Source organism: Kogia breviceps, chromosome 17, assembly GCF_026419965.1.
Source record: "Kogia breviceps isolate mKogBre1 chromosome 17, mKogBre1 haplotype 1, whole genome shotgun sequence".
Lineage (NCBI taxonomy): Eukaryota > Metazoa > Chordata > Mammalia > Artiodactyla > Physeteridae > Kogia > Kogia breviceps.
Window position 1 is genome coordinate 45,366,040 of NC_081326.1, and position 24,261 is coordinate 45,390,300.

Sequence of the window (24,261 nt, forward strand, 5' to 3'; positions counted from 1 at the left end):
GCTCCCCCTTAGCAGTAAAAGCACAAGAGTCCTAACCACTGGACCATGACGGAGCTCCCCAAAAGTACTTTCATACATATTGTTTCATTGCATTTTAACAAAAGCCTGTTAAGGTCTATATCTGAAGAAACTGAGCCTCAGAGAAGTTAAGTAACTTGACAAGGTCATTTTAGAAATAAGCTGAGGAGCCAGGATTAGTCAATCAATGTGACCCGAATGGCTATAATGGTCTAATACTGAGAACACAAAGAAAAATGACAAGGTTTCTGCACTCAAGGAACTTGAGTCCAGTAGAGGAGAGAGACAAGAAGTGCAATACATGTTATGGACTCTAAGGTAGGGACAAGTTCAGGTTTCAAAGGAATACATAGAGCAAAGGGTGGTCAGTTTCACCTAATTGGGGTAGGAAAGTTTTAACTGGCAACTTGTGAGAAGGTAATCAACAGATGAAAAAAACATGGTAGAAAAGATGGAAAGAGTGTTGCAGACAGAGGGAGACAAGATTTAGTTACTGATTGGATATAGCTGAAAAAAAAAAAAAAAAAAAAAGAAGCAATCTAAAATGACTCCCAGATTTCAAATTCGTATGACTGGGTAGAAGGTAGAGGCACTCAATGAGACAGAGAAGACAGGAAGAAGAACACATTTCATGAGAAAGATGGTGAGCTTGATTTCTGAAATACTAGGTTTGAGATATCTGTGGAGCCTTCCAGGAGAAAACGTCTATCATGCACTTGAATTTATGGATTTGGAGCTCAGGAAAGAATAACCAAGCTAAAGATAAAGTTTTAGTTGTTATGAGCATCTAGGTGGCAGCTGATTCCATGGGAATAAATAAGATCAGCCAGGAGGTCATGTATAGGGAAGGAGAGCAACCAAAGTGGGAACCCAGGAGTACATTGGTACATAAGGATGGGCAGAGACTGAGGAGGAACAGTAAGAGAGGTAGGAAGAAAACACAGAGTCCTAAAATCCAAGGAAGAAATGACTTCCTGTTTTATTTTAATTAACAGGATATTTGTGTCATCATAAGCATTTTCAGCAGAAGGAAAAATAAATGAACAGCAGCTATGATTACAAATATAACTAGAAGAATACTTCATTCCTTACTTCATCTCTGCTGATGAGTTCATTGGAAAAAGTAAGTCCAGGCATAAGTCCTCTTTTCTTTAGCCAGAATATAGCAGCAAAAGATCCCGAGAAGAAAATTCCTTCTACAGCAGCAAAGGCCACCACCCTTTCCCCTGGGAGACAAAAAATAGTTTCACTTTCTGAAATATCATATACTGTAGACATTTTCAAGCTTATATATGTATAATATATATTTTACATATATTTTTAAATTAATAATATCACAACTGTTTTGCCAAGAAACACAATCAACAAGTTAGTGCCACGGCCAAGTCTTCAGAGGAGGAAGTTTGCCACCGCTACCTACTAGAGCAGAAAGGTATGTCAACTTCAGGTCTTTTTTGTTTGTTTGTTTGTTTGTGGTACGCAGGTCTCTCACTGTTGTGGCCTCTCGCGTTGCGGAGCACAGGCTCCGGACGCACAGGCTCAGCGGCCATGGCTCACGGGCCCAGCCGCTCTGCAGCATGTGGGATCTTCCCGGACCGGGGCACGAACCCGCGCCCCATGCATCAGCAGGTGGACTCTCAACCACTGCGCCACCAGGGAAGCCCTCAACTTCAGGTCTTATGTCCAACACTGGACTCCTGCAGGTCTTGGAATGTGGACAAAGGAGAGCCTTCCACACGCAAAAAGAGAGGTGATGTATCTGTGCACCACACGTGCCTGTGAGTGCAGGTACGTGTTTGTGAATGCAATATGTACATACATCTGTTTGAATACTATGCTCTGCTGACCCTTTTGAAAACAAAAATAGCTCTTTAGATTAGTGAGTTATTTGTTTTAGGATGGAGATTTATCATTAATTTAACATAGATTACTATATTTTCATCTTGCTATTAATAAGATAATAAGTGTAACTGATTCATTCTTAATTGACATAAATGTGATGTCATGTGAATGTTCATCTGTAAGGGAACTAGACTATAATTTTATACAAACTGTGAATAAGAGGAACATTGTCATTTTAACTATTCTATGCATTCACATGAATGCTACAGAATGAAAATCAGAAATAATTATAGAAGGCTATTCTTTTTGGAGAGGATTAAAGGATTATGAGGGGTAAATTTTACAAATTTTCAACAATAGATGTGAGCTACAAATGTTCCAAAACATTTCTTCTAAAAGCTATAATGAATTGTAAAGGCCTCATGATTTTAGAGATAGGAAAGTAGGATGTATTTTTAAGATACAGCTAACCTCTCTGATGCAATGCAATAAGATTGTGTAACTCATACCTTTTTTGATGTTTGAAATGTAATTTCATTACATATATTAAGGTTGAATCTATATATTTAATGTTTTAAAGTTTTTTAAAGATATTTTTAAAAACTAAGCAGTATATCTCACTTTTTAAAAAACTAAGCAGATTGTCACAGGATGACTGCCACTCCCCTCTACTTTCTCTATTTCTAGGTTACTTCTTTGGTAGTATCATGAAAGACATGCTTTCTGTGAGCCTGTCCATCATTTTCTATCCACACTAATCTTTTCAGTCCATACTGAACACCTTGATGTTTCCCTTTGTTTTTCTCTAAAGCCAATGTTTCTCAAAATGTGCTTCTCAATCCACTTGTGAGAAAATCAGCTGGGTATAAAATGCAGATCACTCTCTGGTGAGGACCAGGAATCAGCAGGATTTTTCCACAGATTCTCCAGAAGATTTTATGCACACTGAGAACCACTGCTTTTCTCATTCTTGAAATGAACTGAAAGCAATGCAGACATATATGTTTCTTCCCTGATACACTACATGCTTGCCCATATCTTACACTACATCACTGGTTCTCAACGTGTGGTCCAGGGATCCCTGGAGATCCACAGACCCAAGAGGTCTGTGAAGTCAAACCTATTTTCATAGTAATAATAAGGCACTATTTATCTTTTTTACCATCATTCTATCATGAATATACAGTGGTGTTTTCCAGAGGCTACACAACAATCTGAAAAACCTGGTAAAATACTTCTCCCTTTTCTAACTACATATCTGAAGGAGGTTGGATTTTCTTTATATACTTCAACCAAAAGAAGATTCTGCAACAAACTGAATGCAGAAGCAGATATAATCCAGCTATCTTCCTGTTAAGTCAGACATTAAAGAGATTTGCAAAAATAAAAAACTAAGCCATTCTCATTCCAGTGAGAATGGAATGGCCAAAACTAGGCCATTCCAATTTTGGGGGAAAATACAGTGTTTCTTTTCATAAATATACATTATTTATTTCAAAATGCAATGGGTTATTACTGTTAACTTAATATGCATTAATAATTAAATATTTTGAAAGTTTCTTGGCTTTAATTTCTAATATGAAAATATCAATAGATATAACCAGTCCTCAATAATTTTTAAGAGTGCAAAGGAGTACTTAGGCCAAAAATTTCGAGACCTCTTTCCCCACATTTTGAATAAAACCAGAAAGTAAAGACAACCAATTGTGAAATAAATAAGAATAAGAAAGGTACTTAGAGCTATTTAAATTAAATATCTGAATATTTTAATTAAATGTAATGAATATTTATTAACCAACTACTATATTATAAGAGACCATTTTTTTTAACATCTTTATTGGAGTATATTTGCTTTACAATGGTGTGTTAGTTTCTGCTTTACAACAAAGTGAATAAGTTATACATATACATATGTTCCCATATCTCTTCCCTCTTGAGTCTCCCTCCCTCCCACCCTTCCTATCCCACTCCTCTAGGGGGTCACAAACCACCTAGCTGATCTCCCTGTGCCATGCGGCTGATTCCCACTAGCTATCCACCCTACGTTTGGTAGTGTATATATGTTCATGCCACTCTCTCACTTTATATAAGAGACAATGTTAATCGCTTCCGTAAAAAAAGGTTACTGGATCTCAACTCACCCAAAAGGCTGTCTGCATTTAACTTACCTGTGAAAAATAAGTCTGTTATTGCAAACTGTTTCTTGCCTTAGTTGAGTGCACTAATTTACATATTTGTTCCCTGAAAAATGTTAAGGCTTTGACTTGCTTTACTTTAGGAAAAATAAACATTACTGAAAGTATATATTCTTGCTCTAATACTCTTGTCAGAGTCTATGTGACTGATTCTTATTTACCTGTAATTATGCGCTGACATTTAACCTTTCAACTTTCAATTTAATAAACAGAATAGATAACAGGTTTAGATTACTTTTTCACCAGTTTTCTAATTAATTCTTAGGAATAGTGATACTGCACCATGTAAAATAGCATTGTATAACCCAAGGCAAATTTGATCATATATAAATTAAAGCTACATACCAAAAGTAGATTTTCTATCTGCTATCCATCGCAAGGCCCAATCTGCTTTTTTCTTAACATATGGCATTGTTTCAATTGCATTAAATAAAAATTCCCTGTAAAAACAAAAGATTAATGGCAAAGTTATTCACTTGGTTCTTTGGGGGGGGGGGGTTTGTTTTTATCTTTGGCTGCACCACATGGCTTGCAGGATCTTAGTTCCCTGACCAGGGATTGAACCCAGGCCCTCGGCAGTGAAAGTGCTGAGTCCTAACCACTGGACCACCAGGGAATCTCCAATTCACTTGTTTTTAACCAGACTATATTTGATTCTATGCAATTCTATGGTATGCAACAGACCTGTAGTTTTTCTGTATTTTTGCATGTCTATAAAATATAGAAGTGAAAGTAAAACTCAAATTAGTGCTTTGGATCTGGTCTTATACAAAATTGACTAAATTAGAATATTTAATTTCTAAACAGAATGTGCGAACAGTTTTTTAAGATATAATATCCAAAGATTTACTGGTCCTATACAAGTTTTTTTTAATCTAACACATTATTAAGCAATAGAAAATACTGTACTCCTAAACTTCCATATTTGATAATCTTTCCCTAATATTTAGTTCCCTAATATTAACATAATCAAGCAATAGGATAAACCTTTGTAAATAAAATCCCAGCAGTAATACCTTTTCTTAGGATCTCTGATGTAAGTGTCTATTAGCAAACTGTACATCTCTGAGTGAACATTTTCGATGAGAATTTGAAAGCCATAGAAACAGCGAGCCTCTGGAACCTGCACCTCCTGACTAAAGCGCTCCACCTAAGAAGATAAGGGAAACAAATATATCCAATTCTATGGGCTCTCATTAAACACTGCAAATCAGAATCTGGACATCAGAATTATCACTTAAAAATCACCTGTCATGCCACAGACAGGTCAGAAAGACCTTATGAATTATTTTAAGCAGTATTGCTTAATCCATCAACCCTCCACAATTAGTTGCATACTATATTCTTAAGCAATTAAATAAACTGATCTATTAGGTGGAGATACTGCCTAAAAAGCCAAATAAATTTTAGAACATCTACCAAAAATAATTATTTTGCTTTGTAGAATTGACCTTAAGTAGATCTACTGAAGCCCCTACAAGCTTATAATGAAAGTTTGCATCTTCCCATTCTTTTTAATAAGAAAGCATGCCTTCTAACCAACCATAATAGAAGTTTAAAAATGGGAAGCCAAACCCAGTGCTCCACTGCAGAGCTCTGGAAAGATTATTAAGGTGCAGGTTCTCTATTAGGATTACTATCTAAGGGTAAAATCAAACTCATGCTTATACCTTGTAAGTAGTTTTGATTGGTACAATATGCTTGATTTCATGATATTTTGGGGGGTCAAATAACAGAAATGTATCCTTGCCTCTGACACTTCATCAGAAAAAATTTTTCAAGAGTTAAGTTCATTTCTTAGACATCATTTTTCAGGCTCAGTCTGATTATCTTACCACCATTACTATCATTTAACTGCTGAATGAGAACAAAAGTGGAAACAAAAATCTTACCAAATTTTCATTCACAATTCCGTCACTGGCTGCAAAAAAGGCTAAGATGTGAGAGATAAAATACTTCTCTTCTGATTTAAGCTTGTTCCAGTGACGGAGATCATTTGATAAATCAACCTGAAATAAAAAGGTTTTTAAAAGGTTTAACTTAAATTATTCTCATACCTTGATCTTAGAATCACCAGCCTCCAAAACTGTGAGAAATAAATTTCTGTTGTTTGTAAGCTATCTACTCTATGATATTATCATAGCAGCTCAAACTAAGACAATTACAAAGGAACAGAACAAAATTAAAACATTATGAAGACATCTATCTTCTAGCTAATTGAGAAGCTGGCCAGAATGTCCTTTCAAAATATTAAAATTAACCTATTCTCACCACAAAAAAGAAATAGTAACTATGTGATGGGATACAGGTGTTAGCTTATACTATGGTGGTAATCATTTTGCCACCGTAGTATAAGCTAACAGCAATACGTTGTACACTTTATACCTACACAATGTTATATGTCAACTATATCAATAAAGCTGGGGGGAAAGCCAAAATCTGGAAGCAATTAAGGAAGGGGCAAAATGAGAAGAGAGAGTAGAAACAGTCAAGAAGGAACTGAGGTAAATAAACGAATGCCTTTCAGCAGCCATTTCTTTAACATTTTATACATATTTACCATTGTATTAGACAGATAACTAGGCACTTGTTAAGCAATTGTAGCTGCTACCTTACTGCTGACTAATCTATTTTTATACCCAGAAGTGATGTCAGGCACATAACAATCTGGGGTTTAAAACAATTTATAGATATGTCTTCCTCTGGAAATAGAAATAATTTGGAAAATGTTTATTAGAACTAGTCCTTGGAATTAATAGAAATGTACTCTAGAGTTTGGTGAAATTTATAATTTTAAAATAGTCTTTAAATGTACCTTGTAGATATTATTTTGTCTCAGGAAGATCTCTTAAGTATGTTTCATAATAACCTCATAAACATTTGAAATATGTAATTGTCTTTTGTCCTTCTTTTATTTATTCTAACAAAGCCCTAATTTCCTTCACCATTCCAAAAAAAGACTATAAAGTTTTATCCTTTCAATCATTTGTGTTCTTTTCCAAAGTCCTTTTTCTCATTACTTTATTTTTAAAATGTTTACTGAGCACCAACTACATGCCAGACACTGTGCTAAATGTTGGGGATACAATGGAGCAGAAAGGAAATATTTGTATACGTCTTTTAAAATATGTAAGCTAAAAATCAGGTCCTATTCTATTAAGAGTTCACTCAGGTTTAACTGACATCTTCCTGGTTTTTGTGTATTATACTCCTGATACTAAATTTTAATATTACAATATGCTCTCTCTTAAATATTAAACTTATCTACATTAGTCATTTTCCATTCCTAAAAGGTAAAAACTTTTCGCCCAGCTTTATCTCATTTGGATAAATTCTCAATTTTACAATCTAAAGATTGATTACAAACTACTGGTTAACAGAACTGCCTGGGAAGCTTTGAAAAAAAACCCAAACACCAGAACTTTATCTTCTGAATCAAGGCTTCGATGATCAGGCATATTTAGGAATAAAGCTAAATCACTGATAAAACAATGAAATCTAGAGTTGATTAAACTGTAACTTACATAATTTGTTTAAATGAATAATATGTGCAACTAAAAATGTGTTTGACTTCCCAATTAATTATGTATTTGAATCTTCCTATAAGCTGTCTATAAAACATGTACCAACTTTATATTTTAATTTTTAAAAATTAGTGTTTTTTAAGTCATAGTACTACACATATTACATTTCCTAAAAGATGTAAGAAATTTTTTGATGAATTAAAAAAACCCAGGTATCACAAGTACTTTTTTAACATGATGAATGAAAAAGCCACCTATGTACTCCGTTTGTTCTCTTAACCACATCTCACAAAAAACTTTCTAAAAACCACAGTTAGAGACAGTCAGGTGTGCCTAGCACTATGACCCAATTTGAAAATGCTGCGTTTGGGTTTGGGTTGGTTTTTTGCTCTACATGCTAACTACAGTATAACAAAGATGTTAATAACGTTAACAAATATAAAATAACAAAAATGGGGAGGTGGGTAAAATCAGTGTAACAGAAGCTTCAAAAATTGGCGCCTGATTTCGAGTATAAATCTCCCCCATTCTGTGTAAAATAATAGCTTACATTTATTTGGTGCTTGCTAAATGCCAAGTAACATTCTACACATCTAATTAATCCTAACAACCAGAACTAGGTACTATCAGCCCAGTTTACTGATGAGGATACACAGAGAGGTTTCACAGAGCAACTTTGCCAGTGGCACAGCTAGTACGTGGTAGAGCCAGGATTTGTACCTAGGCAGCCTGGTTCCAGAGTCTGCATTCTCAACAGCATATGTAAAGAGTCAATTTCTCAACAAGTAGGTAAATAAACAGACAGATAGATCTAAATATATCTAAACAAATAGATATATCTAGCTATATAGATAAATATGCACACACAGAGAACAGAGTGCTATACAGGTATCATCCATCGCATTCAAAAATGAAGACAATGATTATTTGCAGACTATGGAGCAACCGCTTGCCCTTACCAAACCAGCGAGGACCTTCTGATTTGCTGTGTTCAACTCATTTCCTAGGCGGAAACTGCCGCACCACAAGGAAACATTCCACAGCTGTCCTGTCTGTTGGCACAGCTGTGCTAGGTTTGATGTGGCTGAGGGCAGGGCCAGGCTGGGAGGAGCACTGTGAATTCAGGCCAGCACCTCAGAAGTGAGTGCCCTGCCCAGGCAAACTCCCCATGTGACAGCTCCTTCTGCATCATCAGATACGCCTCTCATCTGAAAGGAGGGTCTCTAAGGCTGTCACTATTTCATGCTTTAGCTATGGCTGCAATTTTATTTATTCCACTAACCGTAAGTAAAGACTAGTCTTATTTGGTCACAGCAAACCAAAACTCTGTTTAAAAATGGAAAATGTTCTGAAATATACTGGAGGTAAAATTCTGGCAGACTGAGATGACATTTTTGCAGCAGAAAACATGTTTATAGACAGTAATCTAAACACAAAACATTGGAGAACCCTGTATTTAATCTCAGGAATTTCAAACATTATCTTATACAACAGATCTTATTCAATGTACCTTATAATGTAAGTTAAACATTTTTAATGTCCTGCTACAGAAAATGTGAACACTGCACTAGAGAACATGTTTGCTGATGACGGTGCTGCTACTTACCTCTTCTGCTGTCCAGAAGGATGCCTGTGCCTGTTTATACATTTTCCAAATGTCAGGGTACTGGATTGGGAAGATGACAAATCGGCGAGAACTCTTTCTTAGGAGTGGCTCTTCATTTGACTTTGCTTCATTTTCGTTGGCATCTGAAGATAACCTCTTTGAAAAATAAAGTACAAGCACCCATTTTATGGAGAAATTTTCTCTTTATTCACATCTTAACACACATCTGGGGAAGTTCGGGAGACAGCATCGTTTTGGGAGCCAGTCTCCCTAGCTTGAATCCTTACTGTTATGTGGTAGCTGGTTAATGGTGTTTGCTTAGTTGTGTGGCTATAGGAAGTTCCTTAACTTCTCTGAGCCTTGGTTTCCTCATCAGTAAAATAATACCTACCTTAGAGGTTAATTGTGATGATTAAAAGTGCTTTAAACAGAGCCTGGTGCATAGTAATCTCTCAAAATATTGTCATTATTGTTACTTTGAGGATAAGTATAAAATTAGACCCATAAACGTCATGGTGGGCAAATTTCTAAAGTTGTGGACAAAATGCCCCTTCAGTGCCTCTCACAGAGATAGAATGCTGGCACGAATAGGCTACTGTTATGAGCTACTTTTTAAATTTTAATGTTTTCTTTTCTAATATTAACTGAAATTATAATACTTATCTGAAAACTCCTTACCAAAAACTTAGCAGCCTTTGTTTGTCTGACCCTTCCCATGAACCAGTTGGTTTTTGCTATTTACATGTTAACATTCCTTTACTGCATATGGTCTCACTGGGGCTGTCTCAAAGCTCTATGGGATAAAGTAAGAAACACGTACCTAAATACATACTGCTTGGAAAGAGGATGGCACTCTAAAAGGGGACAGTGCCATATATGTGTCTGTGTGTGTGTGTATATATATATATATGTTTTTTTTTTAAATAATCAGCAAGAGAGCAGAGACCAGTTTTTATATATTGTGGTGTTCCCAGAGTACTGTGTCAAGTGTAACATCAATAAACATTAGCTAAGTAAGTGAATGGGCTCTTAATTTCTCTTTACCTTGTGCTCAGATTACCAGATACCTTTAGATTTTTAAAAATTTAACATAAGACCACAATACATTAGTGAAATAACCTAGTAACCACTCAAAGCAAGCCTCCTCTGAGTGCCCTCATATCTCCTCCTCCCCCCACTACACCAAAGGCCTGGATTAGGTGCTTAACATAGCACATAGCTCACTGCAATTTAATTCCCTGTTATTTCTGTACAGTCTCTTCTAGACCATGCTTCTTAACAGCAAAAACCAACTTTACACTTGTGGAATCCCTAGAGCCTTGCATAGTACCTGGCACTTACTCAATATTCATTCCACAAATATTTAAGCAAATTTTTAAAACGGAAGTGGTCAAGTTTTTTGTTTGTTTGTGTTGTCATTGAGGGCTCTGCAATCTCAAAAGAGCCGTAAGATCCTGACACTGCAGTTCCAGGCTCTAGAACAGGAGATACACATAAGAGCATGTCCTCTGGGTCTGGTACTGAGGCTGCTTTTGAACTGTCACCACACAGATGCTTTATATACCTTATTCTGCTTAATCTGTACAAGTCAGTCAAATAGTAACAGTATTCCCATTTTACAGATGGGACAACTAGGTCTTGAAGTACGTAAATAACATACCCAGGATCCCACAAGTGGTAAGTGGCAGAAATAAGATTAGAACTGAGATAGGTCTGAACTCAAAGCCTTGCCTTAAACTACATCTCTGTATATATGGATGGCAGCTAGTAGGACCAGCCTACATCTAAAAACCAGAATTCAAAACAGTGAAGTAAACTAAAGTTAAAGAGTATACACTACAATTAACCCTTGAACAACACAGGTTTGAATTGCACAGTTTCACTTACATGTGAATTTTTTCCAATAAAAACTACAATACTATTCCATCCATAGTTGGTTGACAATCAGTGGTGCAGAACCATGGATACAGAGTGCCAACTGAAAAGTTATACGTGGATTTTCAACTGCACCAAGGGTCAGTGCCCCTAACCCCCAGGTTATTCAAGGGCCAACTGTAATATCTCCTACTAAGCAAAATTAATTTAACAAATGGTAGTGATGTAACCAGTGAAATGACAGGAGGAGGAAATCAGCAAATTTGATTTTAGGAAAAAGCAAGAAAAATAAAAATGATTTCCTTATAAATAAAGTTGAAAGAACCAAAGTGATCCTTTGGTTCTTACCAGCCAAACTGATAAGGCTTAAAGCAGTGATTTTTAACTGGTGCAACTTCAAAATCTCAGAGTAAACTTTCTCAAAATGCATTCGCCTTCTCCTTTACCAGGTTAAAATCACCATGAAGTGTGTTGTTGATGAGGATGTATTTCTCAGGTGAATGATAAGCCAGTAAAGATAAGATTGAAAATCAACATTTTGGAAATTGCCGCCTCTACGGCAGAATGTGATGTGAAACAAATGACCATATTTCACTCTACACTGTTCATTAAAGTACAAAATTGTGTTCACTTACAATAAGCACAGAGTATTGTTCATGTCTTTAGGCAAGTCATTTAATCTGATCATCATCACTTGTAAATTAAAGACAGTAACACTTGCCATACTTATTTAAAAGGAATGTTATAAAGATCAGAGGAGCTAATACAAATAAAAGTACTTTTCACACTCTCAAGTGTTATGAACTTTAAAAATTATTACTGTGTTATTATTGACTGTTGGGATATTTCTGGTTGGCCTTTTCTATAGGCTGTTCCCATACTTCAAAGAACTGATAAAAGAACTATTACAGTGGTTAATATTTGATCAATCAATACCTTCTATGACTGCTGTCAGGGAACGTTCATTCATGAAATAACTAGAAAACTGCTGGAAAGGCTTAAAAAGTGAGATATTTAAGTCCCAATTTAAAAGGCTGAGGTCTGCAGTCAACAAATATTTCAAACTTGTCGTGGCCCACATTGTTCTTCCTTTAGTTCTTCTAGATTGTACCTTCTTTTATCATTACTATGTAGCACTTTGATATGATTCTACATTTTTCTTTTTGTTATATATTTTGTCCCTCAGGTACAGGTATATATTGAGAGCTGGAATTCTTTACTTTCACTATATTTGCTGTGTGGGCCATCTTGCAAGTTGGGAAGGACATGATAAGCAGCAACCCTTTGGCACCAAGCACCCTTGCCCCGAATGGAGTTTGAAAATGCTGATAAATAACTGATCAATGTCAGGATCTATGAAAATTGTTGCAGAATGAAAATCACATTTGGATACTTATATTCTTCCTGTTCCATCCTGATAAGATGTGGGTTGTTAAGAAAAGCAGCTGAATTAGGAGGGTATTATGAAAGATACTGCCATATAAAGAGAGGGGCTTTCACGAACACAGACTTTTGAACTGGGTTAGACATGACACATTGCTTTTTTTCCTGATGCTAAGAAAAACCCACACACATTTTTAAACAGTGTCAGGAGAACCACACATCCCAAAGTTGTAGGCTCTGCAGGGTATTCTCTGTGGATGTGGGCTAAGAACCCATATTTTAGAAGAAAAAACAAAATGAAAAAAGACATGAAGGCATATGACATTTTTAAGAATTGGAAGTAACTTTCTATGTCTGGACTTTATGGTATGTGGAGGACCATAGAAGAAGATAAACCAGAAAGGCAGAAAACACTTCACAATGACTTTTCCAAGTGTGCTCTGAAGAACTATGTGGTCCCTCTAGTATCACAAAGATTAGATTTAAAATTTCACTCTAAAATGTGTTTTTACAAGGACCTACTGTAGAGCATAGGGAACTATACTCAATCTCTTGTAATAACCTATAATGGAAAAGAATCTGAAAAAGAATATATATACATGTATAACTGAATCACTTTGTTGTACACTTTAAACTAACACATTGTAAATTAACTATACTTCAATTAAAAAATAATAAATGTTTTAAATCATTTAAAACAGTAATAAAAGTAACTGACATAAATGTTTTATACCATACAGAAAGGTAACCACTAATGCATGGACTTGTGTTTCCAGGTTGTCCTTTTTTTTTTTTTTTGGATGAACTCAGATGAAAGTTTCTCTAGCTATCTCTGCTTAACTGAAGAATAACACGAGATTAAAGACAGGCAGTTAAAAACAACAACAACAAAAACCCTGTAACCATTTGTCTCTATTTTTCTGGCTTGACCCAAGATTTTTTTTTTCAAAACCAAACAAAAAGGAAAAAAACAATAATGCTAATAGTAACAATAATATAATAGAAGCTCTCTTGTTCGAAGTTACGAACTGTTAGTTGAAAACTGGTTAAATTAAGGAATCACAAGAAAAGTATATATGCCTTAAACTATTTGATTTCACTTAAAACATTTACATTTATTTGCTAATCTTCTGCTATAAGGCCAAAACGTTGTCGTTGTCACACTGATTGGAGTCCCAAGACTTTCTAGTTTTAACACACTTAGGGTAGCACAATCTGAGTGCAAAATCCTTGTCTCTTTTATGATTCTCCCCAATCTTTATACCTGTTTGCTTACATCTAATTCTACAGAATTTGTTAACAATTCACATTTATTGAATTTTCCAAAGCTCTCAGTTTAAGTTTTCATAGAAACAACTTTCTTTTCATACTCACATATTACTAGTTTCCACATATTTAATTAAAGTACAATCACTACAGGACTTCCCTGGTGGTCCAGTGATTAAGAATCCACCTTCCACTGCAAGGGACACTGGTTCAATCCCTGGTCGGGGAACTAAAATCCCACATGCTACGGGGCAACTAAGCCCACGCACCACAACTACTGAGCCCGCATCCAGCAAACTACAGAGCCCAAGCACTGCAACCAGAGAGAAGCCTGCATGCCACAACGAAGAGCCCACATGCCAAAACAAAAGATCCCGTGTTCTGCAACTAAGACCAGACGCAGCCAAAAATAAAATAAAATTTTTAAAAATGAATAAATTAATTAAAGTCATTACAATACAAGTACTACTGGTATAAACAGCACTGGAAATAAAGATAACTGATCCTGGTGGCAACAGAAGTACGTGAGTGCATCAGACAGCAGCATACTAGCCATATGCATTTTGAATGCTACGGGCATCCACATATTTTACAGGGTTGATAAATCCACAGAATTGGCCAGTAGTGAATTAAGAGAACTTCTGAAAATTATGCGAGGTAATTCTTTACTAAGTTTGATATAAATTTTCAACTATCATCTATACACCAATTTAAAAATGATGGGTTCATCAAAATAGATTTACTATTCCACTGATTTTATAAGTAATGTTATATATGTTAACCTAAAAAATTATACTGATAAAATAGACAAAAGTCCATTTTATCAATTAGTGTTGTACTTATGATTTTGTTTGGAAAATTGGCCCAGGTTTTAAACCATGCAAGGGCCTTGAATGTAAATATATATGAATTTTGCCATAGCTATTTTCCTATCGCCATTTGATACAACTATTTTGACAATTTCTTTTTTACTCAGTGTCATCATTTTGACGAAAAGAAACAAACAAAACATTTTTTAACTTTCAGCTTTTAAAATACGTCGTACTCCAGGGGCTTCCCAGGGGCTTCCCTGGTGGTGCAGTGGTTGAGAGTCTGCCTGCCGATGCCAGGGACACAGGTTCATGCCCCGGTCTGGGAGGATCCCACATGCCGCTGAGCAGCTGGCCCCGTGAGCCATGGCCGCTGGGCCTGCGCGTCCGGAGCCTGTGCTCCGCAGCGGGAGAGGCCACAACAGTGAGAGGCCCGCGTACCGCAAAAAATATGTATATAAATAAAATAAAGTAAAATACATACTCCATCTCCAAGTTTTATCTGAGGTTATGGGGATGTGCCTATTTTTTGCATTTTAAATGGATATTAAGATGATTTTTTTGAAAATGTTGGAGCAGGTCAAAGTGGTCTGCTTTGATATATAACACTTTGGCATGCATCTGGCCTTAGCATGCAGTCTATTGGGAGCCATTGAAAGTTTTTAATCAGGTAAGGAACAGAATCAGATTTGTTTTATGATCACTTTTGGAGAAATGTGGCTAGATTAGAAGAGAAATTGGAGGTGGAGCTAACAATGAAAAGATTATTGCACTATCCATCTCTTGCCTGAACGAGGATATCAGCTGCAGAAACACAAAAGACTGATTTAAGGGATATTCAAAAGTAGATTTAATAATTCCTGCTAAAATTTGGATTCTGGACAACAGGATAAGGAAGAGTTGAAGATGCCCGTGAGGTTTCCAGCTCCAACAACTGGATGATCAAAATGAGAAATAAGAGACTCAGAAAGTGCTCAGCACCTGGAGAATAACTGAATCAGACAAAAACTCTTACTTCTCACATTAGATGTTTAACAAAAGCTTAATTTGAATTAACTCCCCCCACCAACCCAAGCCATAACAAGTTACAAACACAAAAGCCTTTTAAAAAAAGCCTTTGGTCAATAAAAAAGATAATGGGTTCAGTTTCAAGATATCCAGAAGGCAGCTGAAAATATAACACTATGGTAGTAGGCAGAGGTACTACCTCCTTCCTTCCTAATGGAGTGGAGATCCTATGAGTAGTCGCCAAGAGGATGGATGTGATTATTCAGGGAGAACATATACAGCAGCACAGCTGAGAATGCAGACTAGAGAATGCTGGTATCTCTCTTCACAGAAAAAGATGGAAGAAAAAGAGCCAGCTGGGATTAAAACTGTTTGAAATGGATGTAAAGCAAAGGCAGAAGTGACCTGACTTGGCTAAAGCAAGGATCAACAGATGAGACAGAAGGGATCTACACTGTGGATATCAACTGGGCTAAGATGTTTGGAGTTTTCTGGGCCAAAGATTTTCAAATATCTGGGAGGCTGAGAGGCTCAGACTTCAACTCTCCTCACAGGCATTCATTGTGGAGCACAGTTTAAAATCATTCCTGGGAATTCCCCGGAGGTCAGTGGTTAAGACTTTCACTACTGAGGGCTCGGGTTCAATCCCTGGTTGGGGAATTAAGATCCCTGCGGCACGGCCAAAAAAAAAAAAAAAAAAAATCATTCCTATGGAGAGTCATGGAGAGCTTCTGGGTAGGAATTAACATGAATTGGGATGCCATGAGAAAGATAAATTGGACATCCTGTGTAGGTTAAATTAGAAAAGAAAAAACATAGATTTTGGTAGCAACTATAGTGTCGATTTCAGAGGTAGAAATGACAGCCTGAATTAAGATGTGGCAGTTAGTGTGAAAGAGCTGCTTGAACTGGACTTTGCCGGTCTGAGGAGCTGGGCAGGTTTTGGTGGGAATTGAGACCCTTTTGGGAGTATTTATTTGAGGGGAGTGACACAGAGGCACAGGTTTAATGATGGATTAATTTGGCAGTGGTAAACAGGATTGGACAGCAGGTTAAGACCGGAAGTAGACAAATTTGTTGTAACTGCATAAGTGTTAAGTGAGAATGTGAAATATCTTCTCATAGTCATTCCTTGGCAACATTCCACCGTCTTTTTCAGAATAGTGCTTCCTGTTTCTGGTCACCTGGTCCCAAGAGGTACTAGGATATGCTAGGGCACGCATCTAGATCAAGATTTCCCAGGTAGCACTCACCCTGCTCTGATCTAGGCTGGCATTCTACACAGCCCCTCCCTCCCATCCACCTCCAATTTCACCACTTTCATTTGCTTGCCTCACCTCTCTCCTACTCTTCAGGCGAAGTAGAATATGTGGATGCTGTCAGAGCCATACACTATTTGTAGGTGTTTTCATTTTCCTATTCCCACCAAATCTAATAAAACAGATGGAATACTGGCCTAGGAATGAGAACTTGGTTTTAAACCTAGCTCTGCTACTGAGTTGTGTGGTCCTGGGCATATCATTTCATCTTTTCTGGCCTAAACTTTCTTACCTTGAAAATAGGGACTATCAATTAGATTAATGATAGTTAATTTTGAGAAACTATAAAAACTTTGAACCCCCTTTCTCAGGAGATTCACAGCTGCACATACAAAATCTACAAACTTCAGAAGAGTCACAAACCCCCTTTAAGGTATAAACTCTTCAAGGCAGTGTTCTTAAAATATGTGTACCAGGATCACCTGAAGTGTTTGTTAAAAATGCAGTCCCAGACCCATCCGAAAAGATTTTGATTCACTACATCTGGGGCATAGGCCCAGTAATTTACATATTTTACAACGTTTTCCAGGTGATTCTGATGAGGATGAACCATGCTGCACCAATATATCTAGAGAAACAAAGTACTTAAGGCACCCTTGCATTTTGAGTTAAAAACTGTGGAACAGGTGCTCACTAAAATTCTTTCTAGATCTAAAGTACTGCCTGTCTTTGTGGGTCTGTATCAAGATAGGGATAATAAATAAAAATTAACTTCCAGGTCTTAAATCTCAATAAGTGTTGGTACTACTAGCACAAACAAAAATATCTGAGTTGTCCCATTAGAGTGGGGAAATTGGTACTATATTTGTTTCAAGAGGGGAAGAAAAAGTTTGAGAGCTATTTACAATTTGTTAACTAGCTACTAATGTTTACAAAGTCAAAATAAAATAAAATCCCAAATCTGGAATCTACAACTTTCTGAAGAAATGTAGGGCTAAGCAAGTGTCTTTGTGAACTGAAACTCTATTAAAATAATCAAAGATACCACACACAGCAACAGGTTTAGAAGTATTTACATAAAAACAGGGTATGAAAATTACAGTGTAACAATTTGAACTACCCTACAACCCTACAATCTAATGAATCCCAGCTTATTTACTGTTGTTATGTACCTCTACTAATATAGCAGAGAAGATGAACACGTTAACTAAGGTTGTTATTAAGCACCCACAGCTTCCGGGGCACTTTGCATAAAGCATTTTACTTAATTCTCTGTGAAGGAAGTTATCACTTCCACCATATAAACGAAGACAGTAATACACCAAAGATTCACAGCTAGTTTAGCCGGGTCTGAGAAAACTGGCCTCCTAACCTGATCATTTCATTGTTATGAGGATTTCCATTCTACCTGTCATCTCCACCCCATCCACCTGTGTCAATTTCCACAGGCATCCTTCCAAGTCCTTTTACCGATCCCAGAGATGGCATGCATTTCTCCAGCGGAGCCACCAGTCCTCGGCCCTTGCCTCAATTTCTCCGGCTAGGGCTCCAGAACAGGGAAGGGTGGGAGGGGGGTGCGCCTTGCCCCGGTCTGAAGTCTCAGAGCATTGCCTTTGGGTAGCCCCGGAACAGAGCAGTGGAGCAGAAACCCGGCTCCCTCCTCACCCCTCCCCGGGGACTGCCTCCCAGGCGCTCGAAAAGACGAAACCCGTCTGCAGCGAGGACTCGAAGCCGGGCCTACACCGGGTTTCAGAAGGCACTGAATAAAATTTCCCACAGCGCTCCTGCACCTTTCAGATCCCCGCCGCAACCCGCAATCTAGAGGCCAGGCGTGACTGTGGGGCGGGAGAGGAAGGAGCAGCAATGTTTACCTCCTCCTGCTCGGGTCTGGCCGCTTCCGGCCTTTCCGGGTCTCCCATCGCGCAGACTCCGCCAGAGCTACGAGAGCAGAGGGAACCAAGTGCCTCAGGCCACCTCCACCTGGGACAGAACCAAGTGGCCGGCGTGTTCTCTGAGTCGGTCTCAGGTACCCGCCTGCTCCGACCGACCCCACCTCCCGCCTGTTTAATGAGGCTCCCACCCTGCGCCTGCCGGCCCCGCCTCTCCCGCCTCCGGGCCCCGCTCCGCTGCGCGGGCCCCGCTCCGCTGCGCCGGCCCCACCTCCCGCCTGCCCAGTAAGTGTCTCTCCCTGCGCCTGATGGCCCCGCCTCCTACGCCTCCAGGCCCTGCCTCCTCCGGCAGGCCCCGCCCCCACGCCTGCCCCGCCCCCCGCTCGCTCCCTGAGGAACTCCACCAGAGCCCCCCCCCTCCGCCACGCCCCCCAGTCTGTGGCCTGAGGAGTTCGGCTTTCGGTCTCTCCCGCGAGGCCGTCCTCTAGTCGCGCGGTGCAGGAGGTGCCCGGACCTGCCAGGTCATCTCTCCTGGTCGAGACTCTCCAGCCAGCTCTCGCCGTGCCTCAGGAACACGGTATGTCGCGCTAACTCGGCCTGAGAGACCGCCAGGTAGCGGTCGGACCACACACAGGAGGAGCTAAAGAGGAGAGAGCGCTCTTCGCGTGTGGAGCGGTACTGAGGAGAAGCCACGCTCTCGGTGAGAAAAGAGGGCCGCACCGTTACACCACTGGTGAAGAGAGAAGGCTGCCCTGCTTTGTCCTTAAGCGACCGAGAAGAGGTCGGCGGAAGGTGTGCGGGAACGGGTCGGTGGGGCGTCGGGGTGAGGAGGGGGGCGAATGACGGAAGGCGGGGACGGGGTTTGAAGGCTCTGTGGAACTGGTTCAGCAAACTAAGCTTGTAGTGACGCGCTTAGCAAGTGCTGGGCGCCGTACCGCGCTGTGAACCGAGCCGCGGGGTCCCGGGACGCCCCTGTGCCGTAGACAGCGATGGTCCTCCGCTTACGGACCAGGAACGCGGGCTTGGGATAAACCACTGAGGTTACCCAGCCCGAAGGCAGTAGGCTTCCAGGCTCCCTGCGAAACGCTCTTTTCAAGGCCGAAAGTCAGAGTGTGGAGGGGGACAGACTCCGGGGCTGCCGATGGCCCCGCCTCTCAGGGGAGCTATCTAAAGATAACTGCCCACAGAAAGAAAAAGTAGTTGGGTCCAAAAACTAGGAATGAGGTGAAAGAGAGATTTCCTTAAGTATTTTGAAGCTGAAATATTGAGGGAACCTTGTCATGCCTTGAACAACATGCACCTGTTCTGTGATGTAGCTGAGGGAAGTGTGGTTAAAACAGGGTAGAAAATTAAGCTTTGAAAACGATGAAAGCTCTTTCTCAAACCTGTCCTAGAGTTGGGGGATGAGAGATAGGCTCTCTTACTTAGGCAACTGCTAGGGGCCAAGTGCTGAGTAAAAACTTTTACAAATAGTAACTTGAAATAATAGTTAAATAAGTACTGTGAGGAAACTGAGTCTTAAGTTAGATAATTCATCGTAGGCCATGTGGCAAATAAACTAAGAGCAAGGATTCTACCATTTAATTAAAGTCATCAAACAGTATGTCTGCTGTATGTCAGGCATCATATTCGTATTGAAGATGCAAAAGTGAATGAGACTAGTGGAAAAGAACGTGGATCCTGGAGCCATATCGTGGGCCTGAATTCTAGCTCCCTTGTTTATTAGCTGTGCTACTTTGGACAAGTCACTTAGCTTCTCTGAGACTCAGTTTCCTCAATTCCTTCCTCATAAGATTGTTGTGTGGATTTACTAATATATTACTTGTAAAGCACCTATTGGGGTGGAAAATTACAGTGATAGCTTCCAAGTATACTAGTAATCAGGCCATCCTAGAGGTCATGGAACAGGAAGGCTCAATTGAGTCACTCGAATCACACGTTTTATTAAATTAATTGAAAACATATATTAAGGGGAAAGAGATGGAGTAGCTAACCTACTTAAGATAGGATGTGGGGAGGGGAGGGAGTGGAAGGACCATACTATTCAACTGTTAATCAGTATTCATATATCCTGTCTTTGCTGCATCAGCCTTCCTGGCTGGTGGTATAGTTACAAAGGCCAGAGTTGAGGATGAGCATGGGTTCTCAGCAGCGAAGCCAACATACACTTGCTCTTTCGGAGGGATGCAGGAGCAAGTAGGCCTGGTCACAGCTGTAACTTGCTTAAATTAGCCTGCTGAGCAGCAATGAGTTTTATCTGTGTTTCTTGGGAAGAGCTTATGTGAGGCCAGAATAGATGTCACCAATTAGTGGTTGATTTAGGGGTAACATAGTTATCAATCTGGAAGTGACATGATCCTTAAAGTATGAATGTTTAAGAATTACTTGGTCCTTTCAGCCCTTTCTGTATGTGACACTCTCATTTGTTCCATTTTTTTTTGTCTATGTTCAACACATTTATGTTCTGTTTATTCTATCTTTAACATGCCTCACAGGTTAATAACTTGTTTACTATTTATACTTAACATGTCTTATGAATCTCCTTATGTCTTGCAAGCTATTTGCTCCCATACTTAGTTTCTTTCAATTTTTATATTAGAGTTGAATAATCTTAATACAGCAGAAACACATTTCAGTGCTTATTATATTGCCTGAAGCGTAGTAGGCAGTATGTATTAGTTTCCCTCAAGATGTTTAAAGTTAACAGGAAGAGCAAATGTAAAATATTAAATGTGCAACCAAAAGATCTCTGGGAGTAGGAGGATTCTACATCTTCATAGATTCTGTGGCATATTATATTTTCCTAATATATTTGGAAACGTTTCTCATCCCAAACACTGTTCCCATCAAAAGGGGTAGTCTTATTCCCCTTCTGCTGTGTTCTGAACATTTGTGTCCCCCAAATTTCTTATGTCGAAAACCTAGTGCCCAAGGTGATATTTAGGAGGTGAGGCCTTTGAAAGGTGATTAGGTCATGAGAGTAGAGCCTTCATGAATGAGATTAGTGCCCTTATATTGGATTGTTTGTTTTTCACTACTGAGTTTGTATGGGTTTTTATATGTATTTTGGATATTAACCCCTTACCAGGTGTATGATTTGCAAATATTTTCTCCCGTTCAGTAAGTTGCCTTTCCATTTTGTTGATGGATTTCTTTGCTATGCAGAAACTTTTTAGTTTGATGTAGTCCCACTTATTTATTTTTGCTCTTGTCTTTGCTCTTGGTGTGAAATCTAAAAAGTTATTGTCAAGACCAATGTTAACTAGCATACTGCCTCTGTTTTTTATGATTTGAAATATATTTCAAAACTCAATATATTTTGAGTTAATTTTTGTATATGCTGTAAGATAGTGGTCCAGTTTCATTCTTTTGCATGTGGCTGTCCAGTTTTCCCAACACCATGTATTGAAGTGACTATTGTTTCTTCATTAAATGTTCTTGGCTCCTTTGTCAAATTAATTGATGAAATATGTGTGGGTTTATCTCTGGGCTCTCTATTCTGTTTCATTGATATGTGTGTCTGTTTTTATGCCATACTACAATGTTTTGATTATAATACTGTTGTAATGTAGTTTGAAATCAGGGAGCATGATACCTCCAGCTTCGCTGTTCTTTCTCAAGATTGCTTTGGCTATTTGGGGGTGTTTTGTGGTTTCACATAAATTTAGGATTGTTTATTTTATTTCTGTGAAAAATGCCATTGGAATTTTGATAGGAATTACATTGAATCTGTAGATTGCTTTGAGTAGTATGGACATTTTAACAATATTAATTTTTCCAGTCCATGAGCATGGAATACCTCTCCATTTATTTGTGTTCTCTCTCTTTTTTTAAAACATCTTTATTGGAGTATAACTGTTTTATGATGGTGTGTTAGTTTCTGCTTTATAACAAAGTGAATCAGTTATACATATACACATGTTCCCATATCTCTTCCCTCTTGCATCTCCCTCCCTCCAACCCTCCCTATCGCACCCCTCTAGGTGGTCACAAAGCACTGAGCTGATCTCCCTGTGCTATGCCGCTGCTTCCCACTAGCTATCTATTTTACATTTGGTAGTATATATATGTCCATGCCACTCTCTCACTTCATCACAGCTTACCCTTCCCCCTCCCCATATCCACAAATCCATGCTCTAGTAGGTCTGTGTTTATTCCCGTCCTACCCCTAGTCTCTTCATGACATTTTTTTTCTTAGATTCCATATATATGTGTTAGCATACGGTATTTGTTTTTCTCCCTCTGACTTACTTCACTCTGTATGACAGACTCCAGGTCTATCAACCTCATTACAAATAACTCAGTTTCGTTTCTTTTTATGACTGAGTAATATTCCATTGTATATATGTGCCACATCTTCTTTATCCATTCATCTGTTGATGGACACTTAGGTTGCTTCCATGTCCTGGCTATCATAAATAGAGCTGCAATGAACATTTTGGTACATGACTCTTTTTGAATTATGGTTTTCTCAGGGTATATGCCTAGTAGTGGGATTGTGGGGTCGTATGGTAGTTCTATTTGTAGTTTTTTAAGGAACCTCGATACTGTTCTCCATAGTGGCTGTATCAATTTACATTCCCACCAGCAGTGCAAGAGGGTTCACTTTTCTCCACACCCTCTCCAGCATTTATTGTTTGTAGATTTTTTGATGATGGCCATTCTGACTGGTGTGAGATGATATCTCATTGTAGTTTTGATTTGCATTTCTCTAATAATTAATGATGTTGAGCATTCTTTCATGTGTTTGTTGACAATCTGTATATCTTTTTTGGAGAAATGTCTATTTAGGTCTTCTGCCCATTTTTGGATTGGGTTGTTTGTTCTTTTGTTATTGAGCTGCTTGAGTTGCTTGTAAATTTTGGAGATTAAGCCCTTGTCAATTGCTTCATTTGCAACTATTTTCTCCCATTCTGAGGGTTGTCTTTTGGTCTTGTTTATGGTATCCTTTGCTGTGCAAATGCTTTTAACTTTCATTAGGTCCCATTTGTTTATTTTTGTTTTTATTTCCATTTCTCTAGGAGGTGGGTCAAAAAGGATCTTGCTGTGATTTATGTCACAGAGTGTTCTGCCTATATTTTCCTCTAAGAGTTTTAGAGTGTCTGGCCTTACATTTAGGTCTTTAACCCATTTTTAGTTTATTTTTGTGTGTGGTGTTAGGGAGTGTTCTAATTTCATTCTTTTACATGTAGCTGTCCAGTTTTCCCAGCACCACTTCTTGAAGAGGCTGTCTTTTCTCCACTCTATATTCTTGCCTCCTTTATCAAAGATAAGGTGACCATATGTGTGTGGGTTTATTTCTGGGCTTTGTATCCTGTTCCATTGATCTATATTTCTGTTTTTGTGCCAGTACCATACTGTCTTGATTATTGGAGCTTTGTAGTATAGTCTGAAGTTAGGGAGCCTGATTCCTCCAGCTCCATTTTTCGTTCTCAAGATTGCTTTGGCTATTCGGGGTCTTTTGTGTTTCCGTACAAATTGTGAAATTTTTTGTTCTAGTTCTGTAAAAAATGCCAGTGGTAGTTTGATAGGGATCGCATTGAATCTGTAGATTGCTTTGGGTTGTAGAGTCATTTTCACAATGTTG

General features: G+C 38.6%; 1 protein-coding gene across 2 annotated transcripts in view; it reads right to left on the minus strand.

Annotated features, from left to right (window-relative positions):
- The window catches only part of RRM2B (ribonucleotide reductase regulatory TP53 inducible subunit M2B), a 34,567-nt gene extending 15,635 nt beyond the window's left edge, over positions 1-18,932 (minus strand). Inside the window, exons 1-6 of one of the 2 annotated variants that reach the window (XM_059042982.2) lie at positions 18,657-18,932; positions 9,186-9,341; positions 5,948-6,064; positions 5,072-5,205; positions 4,401-4,495; positions 1,111-1,244 (exon numbers count right to left, since the gene is read on the minus strand). In XM_059042982.2, the coding sequence (XP_058898965.1) occupies positions 1,111-1,244; positions 4,401-4,495; positions 5,072-5,205; positions 5,948-6,064; positions 9,186-9,341; positions 18,657-18,704 (684 nt within the window). In that variant the 5' untranslated portion in view covers positions 18,705-18,932. The remainder of the gene's footprint in view (positions 1-1,110; positions 1,245-4,400; positions 4,496-5,071; positions 5,206-5,947; positions 6,065-9,185; positions 9,342-18,656) is intronic. The other variant, XM_067017423.1, reaches the window with a different exon arrangement.
- Positions 18,933-24,261: the final 5,329 nt, after the last annotated feature.